This window comes from Siphateles boraxobius, unplaced genomic scaffold (genome assembly GCF_051911475.1).
Source record: "Siphateles boraxobius isolate OS27281-9 unplaced genomic scaffold, OSU_SipBor_1 103, whole genome shotgun sequence".
NCBI lineage: Eukaryota > Metazoa > Chordata > Actinopteri > Cypriniformes > Leuciscidae > Siphateles > Siphateles boraxobius.
In genome coordinates, this window is record NW_027508704.1 from 1,909,113 (window position 1) to 1,930,000 (window position 20,888).

Consider the following 20,888-nt stretch of genomic DNA (forward strand, 5'->3'; position numbering starts at 1 on the left):
CACACACACACACACACACACACACACACACACACACACACACACACACACACACACACACACACACACTACTTTTTCTACACAACTGCAATAGTTGGTAATTGGAGTATGCATTGCTGCAGTAATTATATCTCACAATTTGCATTATATTTTTAATATGGACAATAATTTCTCTGTCTCTGTTGTCTGGTACAACATTTGCAATTAGTTTACAGGATTCTCTGATGTTATTAAGACAAAATAAAGAACAAAGCAACGACATAAACAAGCTTATTTATGTAAAATGCTTTAACTTTTAGTAGGCTAGTCTAATACGCTGAATTTAAAATAATAAATATATATATATTCCTGCTGATATTTTCGAGTCCATTCTTTGTCAATCCATCCTCCTAGCTAAAACTAATCCTGATGTGCGTTCAAAATAAGACTGCGCCTTTAAGAGGGTTTTGTATTCACACAAGTGGAGACCGAGCGCTCGCGCGCTTCACTGATTGTTGTCAGCGCGCGTGCACTACTAGGCTACTCTGGTTAAAGGAGTGAGGTGAATTTTCCCTTTCATACTGACGGAGCATCAGCACAAGTGCAAAATTAGGAGGCTGAGACATTTTTTTCTTTGCACATTTTTGGACCACAGAAGCTGGTGCACTGCTCGCACTCATTATTTGACGCAAACCCGAAGTCATGCGCACGCTTATTGGTGAAAAGTTAATTCACGCTTGCTAAGACATACACATCGGGAAAAGTAACCTGGTTGCTGCATAGAGCGTGCTTTATAAATTACTCGTCGTACGTTCACACGGGGAATAATTTTAAGAATAATGTCGAGGAAAAAAGCGGTGAAGGGAAAGGGGAGTTCAAATTCTCCCAGCTCATCTCCCATCTACGACAAAGAGAAGGGAAAGAAAGTCCTGACCCAGTCTAACGGAGTGGTTTATCCCAGCAGACCTTCTCTCAGCAACAGTGGAGAGTTCTACGACATCGCCTTCAAGGTACAAGACGAGCTCTTTTAAACAACGCGAACACCATGCAGTATGGCAAGCCGTGTAAACATTTATTCATTTATTTGTTTTAATATTACTAGCAACCTTTTTTATATATTTACTACTAAGTAATTTCAGTGCCTAGTAGTATTTGAATTTCACTTGCCATTCCAATTCCATTATTCCAATTACAATTATATGACTAGTTCTCATTCATTACATCTCAATAGGATCCATTTAACTGGTAACTAATTTAAGGTAACTGACATTCTCTGGGCTTCTGAGGTTAAAGTCAGCTGTTCTCTTCATCTTAAAATTTGTTGAAGTAAACCTAAGAATAACCTATATATTATCAGTAGTATTACAAGAAAAACACTTTACTGGACTGAAGCTGCATGTTTACATGATGCATCATTTATTATAAAAATCACGAGTATTGAATATGATCATCAGGCTTGTAGAAGGTTTATTTGTTAATCTCTCAAACATTGTATCGCATTTCCTTATATGTTTTAAAACTACAGAGCTTTGATCATAAACTAAGCATTTCAATGTCTTACTAAGACATATTATTGGCTGATATAGATTTTTGTATGCATTTTGTGTCAGTTTCTGCTCTATTGTTATAAAGATCTCATTGATTTACATTACAGCATTTCATCACTTTTTGTCCATATAAATATCAGCATCTGCAGCAAATTGCTTATTTTTGCTCAGTTTGAGTCTGAATAAAATTGAGCTGTTTTTTTCCCTACATATTCTCACTAAATCATTAACATGAGCCATGATGTAGCAAATATGATACTCAAAAAAGCATTTTTTTCATTTAGATTTTCTTTAGATATTTTGTTCAATAAATTGTTCCACTTTTAAAAAAATCATAAATTGATAAGCAAACTATTAAGTGTTAAAATGGCTTGCCATACATGTGCATGCATATGTGAGTGTAAATATTTTTCCAGCATAAACATGGCTGCTGTGTTATAAAATGTATATTTCATAGCACAAATGATTATGGAGATTGAGTCTGCAATGAGTTTGTGGCCTTTATTTATGCCATGGCAATTAAAAACAATGAAATGCTATCCAGCTGTCCCATATGGATGAGGATTTTGCGCTCTGTTTGACTCTGAACAGCTGTGTCAATACAGATAAGCCAGAGCACAGAGACTGAGTTCTCCAGCTGGACACAAGCATGCTCACTTACAAGCATTCACACTGACCGATTCCTTGCATGAGTTTTGAGCTTTGCATCTTTAAGCTTAAATGTTGAAGTGACTTCGGTGTGGAAGACAGTTCTGATCTGGTGAATAATGCATTTATATAATCATTCCCTGATGATGAATCATATATATATATATATATATATATATATATATATATATATATATATATATATATATATATATATATATATATATATGTAGTCTTGCTTATTCATCAAATGCAACCAGGATATAAATATTACTAAAATAAATAAACCTTTTTTTTACAGTCTATGAAATAAACCAAGGCTGTTTGTGAAAAATGATAATTTAAGAAGCTTCATCCTTTAATGAACCTTGTGAAAAGAAGTAGAGTTTAGCATACTTTTAAAAATATGACTTATTATGGAAATAATATACTTAAGTGTGAACTGAATGCAATGTTTTCAGACACTTAATTGCATGTTATTTACGATTAAATGAAAATGTATTCAAGTTTAAATTGATATAAAATGGAATAAGTTGAACTTAAGAGTGCTTATTTGACTCACTTAAGTGGGACTTAAGTAAATCTTTACATGTACGTTAATTTCATAATTAATTCTATTGTCTTTGAAATGGTTCAAGTGTTCCGACTCACATTTATAAATAAAACTGAAATATTCCACTTCTGTTGGAACTTGTCATGTATGCAAATATTTTTTTAATTACACATTTGTAATGATGTTGCAATTTAGTACATTTAAAACATATTAACTTTAAATGTAATATCCAATAACACACTAGTTATTCAAGTAATTTACATGTGCTTTAGTATGTTAGTCAACTCATCAAGATTTATATTTCTTTAAAGCATGACAAATCGTGATTTAAAATACTTTAAAATAAAAAAGTATATGCATTTTTAAAAAGTGTTTATTTTAAAAAGAAATGTACTTTAAAATTTGAAGTACACTACAAGTGCACTTCTTTTTCACCTGAGCTTTTAACCTGAGCTTTAAGTTCTAAAAGGTCTGAAGGGAATCTAAATAAAACTGAGTTTATTTTGAAAAATGACATTCAGGGAAGTCAAAATTGTATGTTTTATAGGTTTAACAAAGCAAAATCCATTCCTTTTAGGAAATAGCCTGTGAAAGTGTAGTTTTTTGATCTAATCTCATCTTTCTGCAAGCAAACCTCTCCTTCCCTCTACGATATTCCTGTCTTTAATCTTTACGGTCTTGAAAGAGTGTGAGTGCTGCAGGGAAACAGACATGGTTTGATTGACACTGATGGAAGGATGAGGGGATGTTTGTCTCTTCATAGAATAAGAGGGAGGCATGATGGGATATATTGCATGCTTGATCGTGTGTTTTTCTCCAGGTAATGCTGGTCGGGGACTCTGGCGTGGGGAAAACCTGTCTGTTGGTCCGCTTTAAAGATGGAGCATTTCTGGCTGGGAGTTTCATCTCAACAGTTGGTATAGACTTCAGGGTGAGTAGAGAATATGAAATATACATGCATTACCTGTCAAAAGGTTGGAATAATTAAGGTTTTGTAATGTTCTTGAAAGGAGTCTCTCCAAGAGTGCATTGATTTAATTTCATTACCGTATTTTTTTGGTCAATTAAATGCAGCCTTGGTGAGTATAAGAAAATTCGGTAACACTTCATTTTGATAGTCCACTTCTACTAACTATAAGAAATGTTACAACTATGTCATCTTACTCTCATTGGATTATTAATAGACTGTCCGCTTAATATCTGCTAACACTTTATTTTGATGCTTATTTTGAACAGAAATTCGGACTATAAGCAACTAGATTTTCAACTTTTCTACTAATGCTCTAATGAGAGTTCGTTGACTTACTGTAGTTGTACCGTTACTTATAGTTAGTAGAATGTCTAAAGTGAAATTTCGAAATAAAGTTTCATGAGACTTCTTTTAAACATTAAAAAACATTAGTAATTATTCCAGACTTTGCGATTTTCTGTCAGTGGAAATGCATGCATTTATATCATCTGCAGAATGCATGGTCGATTAGTTTTTCAAGGCAATCCTAAGTTGCAGTCATTTTAAGTCCCCCTGTGGTGAAAATCCAGCTTTTAATGTTGTTTATACGTGTTTTTAATATGCTTTAAGACAAAGCATGTGTAAATTCATAAGTCGACAGCATTGCTGAGTATTTTCTCCTTAAAACTGCAGTGAACCAAAGACAGTCTCAAAAACACGGTTTGAAATCGCTGGTGTTTCTGACGTCACAAACTACCTTGTAACCAATCAGATCAACGTGTGATCGTCAACCAGTGGATCTCTGAGTGAGTGAGTGAGTGGAGGCGGGGCTCATCTGCATATTCATAGAACCGCGCATACTAAATGAGGCAAGAGTGTCGAGTTACATTCAAAAAACGTTTAAAAAGTCATTTTGGTGATCGAAGATGAGTTTTAAGGAATACAATTATTGACTACAGGGGGACTTTAAGTAAAAATCAACTGGTTCCTAAAATGAAAACACACACAAACACTAAAGTCTTGTGCTTTTCTTTTATGAAGCAACAAAGACCCTAATTTGTTACATCTGGCAATAAAATAGGCCATTTGTGTGTCTCTTTTCTTTTATATCCATAAGAAGAATTCATCATTATCTATTGAAGCTCCTCAGGGCTTGTATTTTCAGAGCAGTTTTTAAGAGCACTACAGACAGACGACATGAACAGAAGGATTTGTCGTTCTTTCAGCTCTTCCATTACTTCAATACAGCCAAGGGCAAAGAGGGCTCTTCACAAGCCCAGTGCTTCATCATTCATGTGAACTAATCTAGAGGACTGGATAAAGTATCTTTGTGTTCGGACTGCTTGGGTCAAAGTAAATCTGAAAGGGTTCATTTATGCCGGTTTTTATATGGACAGTGAAAAAGTTTTTTTTTTTTTAAAAAGACCTTTCATCAAAAGACATATTTAATAAAATGCCTGGTGGTTAGTTAATAAACATGATATTTTATTTGAGATATCATGCTGAAAAAGTAAAGCAACATGGCATACTATACATAGGAACATTTAATTTAGTTGTGCATTAATCATACCAGATTTGAGTCTCAATCATATTCCCTCTCTCTATTGTCAAATACTTATGTGTTCTATTTAATTTGACTATCAGTTAATGTGGAAAACAGTTAGAAAATTGTTACAAACAAAGCAAAAACTGAATCAATGCATTTCAACGCATGCATTAGTGGTGTTTCATTCCTGAATGAATCAGTGATTTTTGAATGAATTGCTTGAGTGAATGATTCAATGACTCGCCAACAAAGACATTACTTGTTTCTTTCCTGAATGAATCAGTGTTTTTTGAATGAATTGCGATTTAATGATTTAATAACTCACTCAAAATTGCCCCCTCAAACACTCCTGTAGCTTCTCTTTGGATAGTCCTATGCACATACAATTGCAGTTTGCCATTGGTTGAGCCAGAAATTGACTTGTCGGATTGACAGAAACCAGCATTTATGTGAAGTAGTGCTGTGTGAACAGTGAAACAGAATGGAGACTTTACTCTATAATTGAGCCGTTGGATCTGTAATCGCTGTTATCCTCACTGTGACTGCTGGATGCGGCACTTTCGACCTGAGATCCATTCCTTTAAATCAAGCTAAATATTAGCAAAAGAATTTGTACTTTTCCATAAATTGTGCAAATTTGCTTCTTACATGCTGATGTTGATATAAAATATACTACATGTATAATTTACATGACTTTATGTTAAATAAATAGACAGATCTATATAACAGCAAATTCACTGATATCATTGCAAAAATTATTTTCGAACTCCGTGTTTTTGTCTTGTTTTACATTAAGGGGTCCTTCATTTCAGGGTCACACTCAGGGTCTTCGGGACCAAATGGTCCGGAAGGGTTTGATTCATATTTATTAAAAGAAAATCAAAAAAAAATTTTTTTTACTTGTTTTTTATAATATTTTTTCTTTTCTTTTTTGGTGTTTTGAGATAATTTAAGATTTATAATTAATATTTATGCAATAAATATGACCCATTTTCCCCCCATTTTCCCCCCATTGAATATAATAGAAAATAAAAAAATATTTTTTTTAATTTTTTTTTAAAGCTGTATTTCATTTTAGAGTCAAGCCTAGACCTCATAAAAGCAATTTTTGAAATTAGATGGATGCCATCTGGTGGACAAACTGAGCATTTTAAAAATGCAAAACCCATATGTAATCTGAATTTATTCGTTTGTTTATGTATAAAAGTGTGTTTGTGTGTGTGTGTGGATGTGTCTGTTTTGCACTCTTGATGTTTTATAGATTCACCCCTTCACTGTTGTGTGCTTTTTTTCTGGATCGTGGCTGATTTGTAGATTGTACGCACCAAAAAACTCTGTATTGTCACATTTTTGCCAATTTCCCATTCATTTCCTATGGCGGGACCATTTGGACCCGAAGGTCCTGAGTGTGACCATTTTTTTTACAACCACTTAGACTATTCAAATCCTGTCCCCAATTTTTTGGGGTGTTCATATACCAAGTACCAACAAAGTCACCAAATTTCAGACCATTCCGATGAAGCTATGATTTTACACATTTTTTTATTTAAATTCTTCGGGACCATTTGGTCCGAAGAACCCCAGATTAACAATATCTGAACATTCTTAAATCAAAACACATTTACTTGGGAATAAAAACGTAAAAAGATATTAAGTCTTGTTTTCTGAATAAATGGTCAAAATTAAGTGAGTTCTTGTTTACTTAAAACAAGAAAAAATAACCAAATTTAGTTAATTTTTCTGACCCCATTGGCAGGTTTTAGGCATAAACAGTTTTAACTAAACAAGACCTAATACATGAAGTCGTTTTGCTTCTCCACTAAATGTATCTTGATTTAAGAATGTTTCGATATTTGTATTGAAAAACAAGCAGAAATACTGAGGAAGAACATCTTTTTTTGCAGTGAATACTGAAGAGTAATACTAAAGCTGCTGAATGGGGAATGAAAAGAAACTATTGATGTGTCATTTGTGCTCTTGCTGTCCTTGCAGTTAATAGTAAATTGATTTTAGTGTAAATAATACATGCGCTTCTTCCCGGCATATTCTGCTACAATAATTCATCTTTGTTAAAGAAGTATTCGCTATTGAATACAACTAAATACTAAGAAAAAAATAGTTCTTTAGAAATCATTGTGTGCAGTGTTTCTCTATCCTCAACATCTGTGCGGTCGATTAATTTTGACTCAGAGAAGCAGTTTGTGTACATAAAATCAAAGTCTTGTCCAAACAAACAACATAGTGAATGTAAAAGTAGGAATGCACCGATATAAAAATTTTGTCCGATACCAATAACCGATAATTCTTTATATTGGAAAGCCTATTACCGATATATTGGCCAATAAATCTAAATACAAATTTAGATAATTTTTGAGAGCCTGATTACAAAAACAAAGTCTCACCATTAAATTCATGTCTCAGTTATAATGTTATGTAGACTTTATGACAGACTTGTTTTTGAAGTGATTTCAATCATATTTTAAAAGCATCATGTTGAACAGTGCGCAGCTGAAGGAAATAATACATTAATTATCGGCTTTAATATATCAGCCAAATTTTCAATAACATTATAAACAAAAAATATATGGGCTGATACTGATATAGTGGCTGATATGTTGTAAAAGAGAATGAAATCGTCTTATTTGTTTAGGAAATGACCTCCATCATCTGTGTTAAAGTCATCAGCTGTGATTGGTCACTTCTGATGTTGACCATAAGCAGTTTTAATGTGTGCTGCTGTTTTCTTGCAGCATTGTAAAGTCCTCGGCCGTCACGAATGACTGATAGTCCTGCCCTTTTACTTCATTTACAACACATGAGACCAGCAAGCCTGATCTCCAGATGAATATATTCATAAAGCTCACTTATAGCAGAGCTGCAGGTGTAGGAAACTTTCAGTGCTACATCTGCTGAAATGCCACAGCGGCTTATTTGCATCTGAATATTGTGTTGGGAAAGATGGGATCACAACACTCGAATGCATTTCCCGGGATTGAGAGTCCTGAATCACGGCTTGTACTCTTAAGGACGCTTGCTGTACTGAGATTGTGTTTCTGATCGCTCACAAGACTGGTGGAAAAACTGAGTCTATTTTTTCCTCTGTCTGGTTGCATAAAACAACCAGTCCAATCAGATTCCACTTTGCACAAATCACCCTTGAGATTTCAGGTTATGAAATTCACTGATCTAGTTCTACATACACATGTATTAAATGAACTAAAAAGCCATTGTGCATAGGGGTTTTTAAAGTGACCAGATGAGATTGGCTGAAATTCAGGACCTTTGGGGTGTTTATGTTTTAGGCCTAGTATGATATTAGCCTAAAAGATAATGAATTTAAAACCTGAACCAAGCATATTTTTATTCAAAGATCAACAGTCTGTCATTAGTCTTTAGTCTTCACACAAAGAAGCAGCGTGTTTGGGTTCTGGTTCACCAGCCGTGTCAACAAAACATGGGTGGTGTACCGGATGAAATTAGTTATGAATGAAAATTATTCATAATTTGAATGAATTAAAATTAGCTTATCAATGCATATCTAAATTCACGTCTATGCTATCTTTGTAGAACTAAAAAAAAAAAAAAAAAAAGTTGATTCAGCCAATTGGCAGCCGGCGGGGACTCAACCTCCACAAACAGTTTTTAATGTTTTTCAGACAATAACTACTCAAGATTTTGCTTTAGTATAATTTTTGGGACAGTTAGGGCCGGATTCGGGATTCGGGACAATCACGAATTTTTCAGGACGTCTGGTCACTCTAAATGATTTTTATATCAGATGTTTTGAGATTTTTTAAAAATGTTTTTGAGAGTCTTTTCTGCTCACCAAGGCAGCATTTATTTGATCAAAAATGCAATAAAAACAGTGAAATATTACAGTTTGAAACAGCTGTTTTCTATGTTAATATGTTCAAATGTAATTTATTCCTGTGATCAAATCACAAGGACTACAGCTGTTGAACTAGTGTAACACACATGAGAGAAAACACACACACACACACACACACACACAAACAAAGAGCTTCTCATGTTGTGAGATTCTTCCTGGATTTCATCCACATCAATGACCTCGACTCTTTTCTTTCTGTCTGCCTTTTCTTTATTCTTTATTCACCTCTGGCTCTCCACAAAATCACTTGTGAGTGTGTTTATATAACATCTCCTGTCTATTATTCTCAGTCAAACTAAACGAATATGGTGATATTGTCGTGGTACATTGCAAACAACTATGGACTAAATAAATATAAGAGTATAAGATTAGGAAAATAAAAGTCTTTGTGCAACACGTGCCAAGAAATGTTGTGAAAACATTCATATTTTGAATAGACTCTAATAAAGAGTTAAAATTAATATCATTTTTATTGCACATTAAACACATGTGAGTGCACACATTTTAAAAAGTTTAAATTTTTTTATTCAAGGAAACAAGTTTTTTTTTTTTTACAAAATCATTATTAATTTGTGAATATCAGACTAGATGACATTTTATAACCTTAACGAACCTTGCCTTTTCATAAAAAGTTAAATTATTTCATAATTTAAGACATTTAATGACCCTGACACACAATCCCTTTTAATTAGACTTTTTTTTTATTTTTTACATAATGCATTTCACTTTTATCGAAAGATGACTTTCATTGCATTCAAGATATACATATTATAATATAAATTAAGCTTTTCCTCATTATGATATCAGGACGTTTGTATCACCATGATATTTGTGACTTCAAGCCCTCTGTTGCTTAAACCACTTTCGTTTTGGACATGTACAAATGGCAATACCATAGTATTACTAAAAATACCATGGTTTTGTGATTGTGTGTGTCATGATTACTGGGAGAATGTGAAAGACTCTCTATTAAAACTGTTTTTGCGCATTATCAGCGGGCAAAGGATTCTCTTGTTCGAGAAACAACTGAAAAACAATTTGATCTTTTATTTATTCATTCACTTTCTGGGTAAACTAAGTCACAGCTTGAAACCTCCGGTGTGGGAAGAGTCTTTGTTTCCTCAGCATTTTCTCTGTGATCTCACTTGTTCACACTCACTCACACACATAATCACGCTCTCCGCTTTGTTTTTTGAAACAAATTTGCTAACCATAATGTAAAATAAAAGAATAAATCACATCCCATTTTCATGCTTTAAATCACCGAACACTTGCTGTTGTTAAATGTAACGCGCGGTTCTCTTATAATGTTGTTGTCACTCGAGGGTCTCTGTGTTTAGAAAGGCTCTTATAATGAATGCGTCTGGATGCCAATTATCCACAACCAGCCTCTTCATTGTAGCGCCTGTCAAACAAACAAGTGAATAAAACATTTTTTCCTACATTGTGTTGTTGTCTATTTCTGATTCATGTTAATTTATATAATTTCTATTCTGACTTGTGTAAATCATTTTCATAATTTTCCAGTGTTCGGTGTGAGGAGAGTTTAAAAAAGCATTTTACTGCATGCCGTGTGTCTGACTAATAATATTTGAAAATAGTTTATTTATTTTATTTTATTAGTCATTTATTACACACACACACACACACACACACACACACACACACACACACACACACACACACACACACACACACACACACACACACACACACACACACACACACACACACACACACACACACACACACACACACACACAGTATTATGTATGTGTGTGTATGTGTGTATATATATACTTATAAATATAGATAATTAGATAAATATAGAATTAAAAAATGTTTTATATTCTTTTGTAAATTCTATTTCTGACTTTTATGTTATTCTTATGTTAATTTTATTAGTCATTTATCACACACACACACACACACACACACACACACACACACACACACACACACACACACACACACACACACACACACACACACACACACACACACACACACACACAGGCACGCACGCACGCACACACACACACACAGTAGTATATATGTGTGTGTTTATATATATATATATATATAGATATATATATACTTATAAATATAGATAATTAGATAAATATAAAATTAAAAATGTTTTCCTACATTCTATTGTAAATTCTATCTCTGACTTTATATGTTATTCTTAAGTTAATTTTGTGTGGAGAACATGGAAAGCATTGTGTGTAAAGCATTTCTTTTATAAATACATACATAAATGATACAGTTTCATAATTCTATTAAGTAAAATGTCTTGTGCTATTCCTTGGCTGTAAACATTTTATTGTAACGTGTGTGTGTAGACAGGCAGATGAAGACAAACGTGAATATAGTTTGAACACACGGTTTAATAGAATAGTCTAAACCGGCACCAGGGTACACACACACACACACACACACACACACACACACACACACACACACACACACACACACACACACACACACACACACACACACACACACACACACACACACACTTTAAACGTAGACCCAACAGGGAATGAATGTGAGGGATGAACTCATAAAGCAAACACAAATGAGGAGATTTTGAGAACCAAAGAGATTTTGAACAAAGACATGTGACAAATGAAAACAACACTAAACAGAACATAATGTGACAGCTGTATAATATTTATGAGTGGACTATTATCTTTATACAGTATATAAATTTGATTTCGATAGAACAGTTTTGTAATCTTGTAAGTTTTCCTATAGAACCTCTCATGTAAAACTCAGTAACACGTTTCACTGAAGCATGTCATGGATTGAGTGCTGTAGTGCGAGTTGTTTTGCTGTGTTAAAGTCTTATTTGTCACTACAGTGTTTGGCCTTTGAGCGGACCAAACATTCAGTAAACATTCAACAAAACGCTTTACTTTAAGCTGCTACTGCTGAATGTGCTGTTGGCCTTTCAATAGGATTTTTGCTGTGCCTAGAGAACGCACAAACTATAAATGCTCATTAAGCATTGCTAAAGTGTTGTTTAGACAGTAAATGATTCAGTTATCAGTCCTCCAGCTCGGCTAACAGCCTTTAGTGATCAGACAGAATCACCTATACTGGATCTTCTGTTTATTCCCACAGAGAATAAACAGAAACATCATTCTTTGGGATTTGCTATTTTCTACATTGCTACATGTACATGAATGCCACAAAATGGAATTGGAATAATTCAGAGCTCTTGATACAGTGACTGCCTCAACTACATTTTTTCTACATTAACCATTGTATCTAACCATCTTTGAAATGTGGTATTTTTTTAATGTACACTCAGAAAAAAAGGTACAAAAGCTGTCACTGTGGCTGTATACCTTTTCAAAAGGTACACCTTTGTACCTAAAGTGTGCATATTAGTCCCTCAAAGCTACATATTGGTACTAAAAGTGTACATATTAGTACCTAAATGGTACATATTAGAAGCCTTTTGAAGGGTACTGTCCCAGTGATAGCTTTTGTACCTTTTTTTCTGAGAGTGTATGGTATTTACCATGCCTGCAAAGTATCGACACACTGATATATTATAGAATGTGAGTACAAAATTTCTATTGTGATTGTTATAGCAGGTTAATTAGACCCGCATACTTTTATTACAGTTGCACAGACACTCAGAAAACCTTTTTTTTTTAATGTATTTTGTTTCTTAACTTCTAAGTGTATTTGCATTGATGCATTTTGCAGATGTTTTTATCTGAGGAAACTTAGACTGCATTGAGGGCATTTTTTCAGTTCATGCATGTTCATTTGTCTGGGAGTCGAACCCATGAACTTGGCGTTGCGAGCACCGTGATCTACTGGTTGAGAATATATTAAAGCGTCTTTGGTGTTTCCATTGGTAAAACCAGAAATCGAGGCTACAGGCCATTGCACACTGAGTCTTAAATTGGCATCCGAAATTTTCGCACGTTAAAAAAAAATTCGACCTCACGTTATGTTACTCACGCTTGCACACTGTCTACGAAACTTTCGTCCGTCATAATAAAAATCGTATCGGGTTCTGTTTTCTGCGTTTTTCGCATCTGTAACAAGCAGTTTGAATGGTGTTTTGATAATTCAGAGCCACCGAATCACGAATGCAATGGCCTTAAGGCGGATATGATGACGTTGACAGGCGACGCAATTACACTGGTTAAAATCGCTGCTTTCTCTGGATTTAAATGTTGTTTATTAAATTTTCACTAAACTACTTTACAAAAAAAACACAAAACATGCATCTATTCATTATTCATATCATGAATTTCAGAATTCAGTCTTTTACACAACACAGATGTACTAAAAACAGAAAAGTTTTATCCTTTGTTTTTCACTTACAGACGACAACTCAAAACAATCCCGTTCACACTGATCCAAGAAAACGGCGAGAAATGCGCTATTATTCATGCCAAGCCAGTAGATGGCGATGTCACATGTCACTTGTAAAGAAACACTAGGCACCTATAAACTGAACACGTAACACGCATGCACAGGACGTATTTTTGTAGTTTACACGGAGATGATAACGGTATTGTTTTCAAAAACTTGTTCGAAACCCATTTTCAAAAGTTTGTGTTTTCAGGCACCCAACACGCAGTTGTCGTGTAACTGAACGGCCAAAACGCATAAAAAGTTTTCAATTTTTTAGTTGAAAGCAGTAATTTGTCTCATTCATTTTATGGCATAATAATGTTTTTCAACGTCCTTAAACTCTCTGCTCATTTGAAGGGTTATGGTCTTTGCTGGTCTCACTCAGTCTTGTGTGTAGTCGGCATCTAAAGCAGAATGGATGAAACGCTGCAAATCAGTTTAGACAGCCTAACAACTTTTTCACTTGCACTCTGCATTACATATTTATTTTTACCAGCTAGAAATGTTTTCCCTTACCGTAATGTTTCCATCAGTGAAATAAAACGTGATTTTGAATGTTTTCCAGCAGACAGTGAGCGAGTGTTGTGATCTTTATTGGAGCTAATGAGGGTCAGTCAGGATCTCTCTGAGGGTTTCTGGCCCAGATGTCGTGTTTGAGCGAGTCTTTTATCAGCGCCTGTGTAGAAGCTTGTAAAGCTGCCTTTTCTTCTCCCTTCCAAACTTATAATTCAGCTATATAGGGACACCGTTTGGAAATTGAGTTGAGGTGAATATAATAACAGCTGTTTTACTTTATTAATGAGCAAAAACAAAGAAGGAAGTCTAACACGAGTCCAAAAATACACGTTATAGCTTCACAAATGTAAAGACAATCCTGGACAATGTGTAGAACTAAACTGAGGGCTTTACTACACAGGAGAAAAAACAAAATGAACAAGAAACAGGTGTGCAAAGCAATCAGTAACCATAGCAACAAATGAATAAATGCAACTGAAATAAACATGTAACAAACACGAAACCAAAAAAAGACTGATAATTATAGTATCTGTTTTATAATGTTTTATGTTAATGAAGACCCGTACCTTTTAAAGTCGACATGAAATTTAAAATTCACCATAAACATTTTCTAAATGAATGTTATTGATCTTATTGTGAACAATTCATCAATGCATGTTTAATTTTGTTTTTAATTAGATCTTGTAATTTTTTCAGTAACTCCATTAAGAAACACATTCACAATTAACTAGTTGGTTTTTAGCATGCATATTATAGCATATTGGCTGTTTATTAGTATTTATAAAGCACATATTAATGCATGTCCATATTCTACATCCCATAATCCGACCCAATACCTAAACTTAACAACTACCTTACTTTCTATCAATAAGCAGTTATCAGGAGTTTATTGAGGTCTTAGCATGTTGACTATTTTTATGCAAGAAACCTAGACTTGTATTATAAGGGGGGGGGGGGAAATAAAATGCGACAAAATCCAATAATGTCCTTTGATTGAGTACAGGCATTACAAACGAAAGTATTTCATTCTCTATAGCAGTCTTTGTTCAGTATGACCGTTATCTGACTGCTGACTTTTATCATCTTGCAGGAATTAATGGACTTCATCAGCAAGAGACTGATGGATGTTTAATGTGTGCTAAAGGAAGCTCTCGCTCAAGCGCTTGGGGCGTTTAACCAGTTGAGTGTGTGTGTGTGTGTGGTGTCGAAGGTCTGTGCATCTGTTTAAGCATATGTGCGCCTCACTGCAAGCTTTACTGACGCTTACGCTCGCATATGCTGTGAGATTTCTGGATCTCTTTCTGCAGATTGAAATAATCCTATCACAAGTGTCATCCGTCAAACAGACTGTGTTCAAAACCGACATACTGTCAAAGCCGAAGATAAAGCTGCCGTCCCGTTCTTAAACCCTGCGTCGGAAGCAGACAGAGACTTATGAGTTGGGTAAAGATATTGTACGCATGAGGCCTGATATAATAGTTAAAAAAAGTCAAATTTCAGCTCGTCTTGAATTCTGTTCAATAGAATGCTAGTAATTTGTCAAACTAATTTAACCCTTGTGCATCAATTAGAAAAGTTACACATAGGTACATAGAGGACAAAAATGTCCCTGTCAAAAAACTGAAATTTTAAGTTGGGAGCACAGACTTAAGTTTGGTATCATTTTAAAAAAGACCCTTGGCAGATTATTGCTGAAGTAAAAAAAAAAAAAAGTAGTAAATCCTAAAAAAAGTTAAATAGGTTTAAGTTTATGAAAATTATTTATGAACATTATTTTATATAAAATATGTATTTTATGAAACAAGTTGAACTCTAAAACAGCTAGAAAATCAAAGCCATAAATCTAAATAAGTTTGAGGTTGATATCTCAAAAAATGAGCTTTCGGTAAGATTTTGTTTGGGCGCAGTAACAGATTCTCCCCATTGGATGCAGCAAAACTCCTAGTGTCACACAGTGATTGGATTTTAGATCTGCAGTAGAGTTTTTCTCTCTCAAATATAACAAGCACACAAACACACACACATTTTTTTTTTATAACACACATACAAACTACACTCAGACATCCATACCAACACACACACACAATTGTCGTTGCATAATTTATCCAATTGTCTCTATAATATGCTGAAGCAGAAAACAGGAATAAAGCGAGTATTTGCTTTATAGGCCAAACCTGGAAAAAAGTCACAATCTGGTAAAACAATTTTGAAAATTGAAATTTTGAAGCCTTGCCAACAGAATGAAAGCCTCTTATCAAAGATTGCATCATTTTATAGTTAAATGGCCCTGGGATTAAAAATTGCAGTTTTAATGGGTTTCAATGGGGACCTTATTGTCCAAAAGGCGCTGAGAGGGAGTATTTTGTGTTACTAGTGCAAAATAGATTTTTTAAAGGAAATGGCGGTGAAATAGTAAAATTCCAATAAAAATACACACCTGTGCCAAATTGTATGCAATTAGCATTAACACAGGCAAAGTGATCAATAAAACTAAACTGAAAAGGACAGGAATGTCCACAAGGATGCACAAGGGTTAAGCCAGTTTGTACTTCAGAATATGAAGTATACTTTGAATATGGAGCTGTAATGCGGTCGAAACCTGCTGGAACTACTTTAGCCACTTTTTACTGCTTTGAGTTTCACTGGAAATAAATGCACAGCTTAGAATGTCCGTCAACCAATCAGATTCAAGCATTCTGAACCCTGTAGTATAAAAGAAGATATTTTGAAGAATGTTGGTAACCAAACAATGAGACATTTCTATAAATGTGTCCTTTTATGTCCGACAGATGAAAGAAAGTTGACGGTGAATTAATGATGACAGATTTTTTATTTTTGGGTGAACTATCCCTTTAATTTCCCATCCTGAAAATGACAGTTTTCTATCAGTTTAATATTACGCAAGTCCTTTAAAAGTGGCCAGTTTCGAGAGACCCCTCACTCGTGTATCTTATATAAAAGCGTCCCACACTTTGGATATTTTGAGTTTTCTGTGTAACACTAAGAACCTTTGACTCGTGATGCGAACGAGCCGAGCGATGGGCCTGCAAAGATTTCCATTTTGTTTTAACTCACAAAAGAAACGATTTCAGCAAGAACCTTCCCATGATTCTGTGGCACAGCAGTTTGTGGAAACCGGTCAAAGTGTGACCAAGGTGATTCGCTTTTGACAGCCTTGGAAGTTTGTGTAATGAAAAGCTCTTTTATGAACTGCTTTGAAAGCAAAAGAACGGCCAAACTTTCAGCACGTTGGCATCTTTTGAAAATGCCGAAAGCTTCTCTGTAGTTCAGCCGGCGTGGGTCACAACTTTACACTTTATGTTCTAACAAGCTCATTAAACACAGCAACCTCTCGATTTCAGCAGATCTCGCTGTTCTGAGCGATTCCCTAAAGTCCTCCAGTGCTGTCCTGAAGGATCAGAGATCAGAGATTCAGAGATCAGAACCAAAGTGACGAGAGCGACAGAGAGCTGATTGGCTGATCCCTGACGGTGTTGATTAATTGGTCTGGGGATTGAGGTAGAACACAGAGGTGTACTCAGACATTTAAATCAATTGCCTACCCTGTTTTTCATAGCAGTGCCGTAAATCACACCGTCACAGCTTCAGATCCAGCCTCTGTTCTCTCGGATATCAGCACAAGCTGAGTTTAAAGCTTGTGAAACTGCAGTTTTGCATTTGTTTTTAATTGTTGTGGTTATTAAATTCTTATTAATACATTTATTGTTATTAAAGCTAATAAACGGATGTTTTTTAATTGTCTTTTTAATTATTAAAGCTATAGCGAAACCACTGTTTTGTTATTATTGTTATAGTATTATTATTATTATTATTAAAGCTAATAAAGCTTTAATAATTTTTAAAGCTATTTTTATTATTTAATTATTATTAGAGCTAATAAAACTACTGTTTTCTAATTGTTATTATTATTATTAAACCTAATAAAGCTTTAATAATTATTAAAGCTATTCTTATTATTTAACTATTATTATTATTAGAGCTAATAAAACGACTGTTTTGTAATTGTTTTTAATTGTTGTTATTATTATTATTATTAAAGCTAATAAAACTACTGCTTTGTAAATTATTATTATTATTATTATTATTATTAAAGCTAACAAAATACTGATTTTAACTTTTTTAAATTATTATTATTACAGCTTGTAAAACTAATGTTTTGTAATATTTTAATAATAATAATGATAATAATTTTTATTTGTTATTGTTTTTAAATGTATTATTATTGTTGTTATTATTATTATTATTATAACTGTTTATAATTGTTTTACATAATTATTATTATTAAAGCTATTCACACTACTTTTTTGTAATTGTTTTTTAATTTTTTTAAAAAATTTTATCAAATCATATAAAAGGGCTGAAAATCCATTTGGGAATAAAAACGAAATTAGATTTCATTTTATAAATATCTGGTTGTGTGTCGGCTGTGTATTTTTCTGCAGGGAAAGGTCAGCGTCTCAGCGTTATCGTCATCAATATATTATACACAGTAATTATGGTAACCATAATTTCCGCCAAAATACCATATAGTTACTGAGGTTATTCTTATTACAATATTATAATTTTTTTACTGTAATAACCGATGTTTTGACCGAATTGTGGGTCGTAGTTTGTTCATGTTAGTTCAAAACTAATGTTAATGTTAAATGTTTTAGTAAATTTAGAAATGTATGCTGTAGAAATGGATTGTTCATTCTAAGCTCATGTTAACTATAATGTAACCAAACAAAACCTTATTGTAAACTTTGTAACTTTTTGCAATTGCGAGTTTATATCTCACAATTATGACTTGATTTCTGGCAATTTTCAGAGAAAAGCCGAAGTTACCTTTTTTAATGTTTCACAAAAGAAAACACTCCGTGTCCGTGACCCATTTTTTGTATGTGGAGAAGAATTCTCCCTGTGTTTTAGTCAAGGACTCTCGTTCATCTGTCAGGGTCTGTCGTTTCACAGATGACAGATTCAGCTTTCAAACATCTAGTTTTAATGTCAAGGTCAATATGATAACATCCGTTGTGTTTCTCCAGACAGGTTAGTCAATTGAAAATGGAGAGTCAGAATAAAAGATACATGTTTCCTTTGCTCTTGCTCTGCCTAAACATGCCCATCAATCCAATGTTGATGGTTCACCATTAGTTCTGTATCGTTGGTTGGATTTAACATGAGTTTATTTGTGTTTTAGTGCGTGTTCTTCTGACTGCAAACACTTTAATGTGTGTCAGTCCATTAACCTGCAAATGCAATGAGAGTTGTTAATTATCAGTGTGTGTTTGTAACTTGCTCTTTCTGCCTTTGGTTGTGGAATACAGTCAATATTTACCTTGATACACCTAATTACCTCTTTGAGGGAAATGGTTAATTACTCAAAGGTGCAACCTAACCTAATCTAATCTAATCTAATCTAACCTAATCTAATGTAATCTAATCTAATCTAATCTAATCTAATCTAATCTAACCTAACCTAACCTAACCTAACCTATCCTATCCTAATCTAACCTAGCCTAGCCTAACCTAACCTATCCTTTCCTAATCTAATCTAACCTAGCCTAGCCTAGCCTAGCCTAACCTAACCTAACCTATCCTAATATAATCTAACCTAATATAATCTAATGTAACCTAATATAATCTAATGTAACCTAGCCTAACCTAATCTAATCTAGCCTAATCTAACCTAATCTAATGTAATCTAATCTAATCTAATCTAATCTAATCTAACCTAATCTAACCTAACCTAACCTAACCTAATCTAATCTAATCCAACCTAGCCTGGCCTAACCTAGCCTAATCTAACCTAGCATAATCTAACCTAATCTAATCTAATCTAGCCTAATCTAACCTAATCTAATGTAATCTAATCTAACCTAAACTAACCTCAGCTAATCTAGCCTAATCTAATCTAACGTAACCTAGCCTAATCTAATCTAACCTAATCTAGTCTAACCTAATCTAATCTAACCTAATATAGCCTAATCTAACCTAATCTAATCTAACCTAGGCTAATCTAACCTAATCTAATCTAATCTAACCTAACCTAAATCTAATCTAATCTAATCTAACCTAGCCTAATCGAATCTAACCTAGCCTAATCTACTCTAGCCTAGCCTAGCCTAAACTAAACTAATCTAATCTAGCCTAATCTAACCTAATGTAATGTAATGTAATCTAATCTAACCTAGCCTAATCTAATCTAACCTAGCCTAATCTAATCTAGCCTAGCCTAAACTAAACTAATCTAATCTATCCTAATCTAACCTAATGTAATGTAATCTAATCTAATCTGACCGGTTTAAACAGGTGCAATACCTTGCAGACCTTTTCTGGCAACAATGGACAACTGAATATCTTTCATTGATGCAGCAACGACAAAAGTGGAACAATCCCAAGAGAAACTTCCAGGTAGATGACATAGTAGTCATAGTAGACCACACAGCACCAAGGAACTCGTGGCCCTTAGGTCGTGTGATGAAGACCCTGCCGGGGCCCAAAGGTCTTGTCCGCAGTGTCTTGGTGAAGACTAAAACCTCTGTTCTACAAAGACCCATCACCAAACTCTGTTTGCTTCTGGAAGCTGACAAGTCAGCTTGAGAGATCCTGACAAAGCAACGTCAGCCTTCTACAGTCTTATGTGCATGCTTTCGTTTATCCTGACAAACCTACATATATCATTACGTGCTCACACACCAGTACATATCTTTACATACATGGACTTTTCAAATTCGCATCACATATACACTCAAAATCTGCACATACATGGACTTCTCATCTTTCGCACCACATTTACACCCATTGGACTTTTTGTATCCTTCCCTATGGAGTGTGCTTTAGACACATCTATGGTACGAACATTGGGGGTG

The 20,888-nt window shown here is 34.2% G+C and overlaps 1 protein-coding gene across 1 annotated transcript in view; it reads left to right on the top strand.

Annotated features, from left to right (window-relative positions):
* Positions 1-479: 479 nt before the first annotated feature.
* The window catches only part of rab26 (RAB26, member RAS oncogene family), a 102,331-nt gene continuing 81,922 nt past the window's right edge, over positions 480-20,888 (top strand). Inside the window, exons 1-2 of the mRNA XM_077246102.1 lie at positions 480-989; positions 3,548-3,658. Of these exons, the coding sequence (XP_077102217.1) occupies positions 819-989; positions 3,548-3,658 (282 nt within the window). The 5' untranslated portion in view covers positions 480-818. The remainder of the gene's footprint in view (positions 990-3,547; positions 3,659-20,888) is intronic.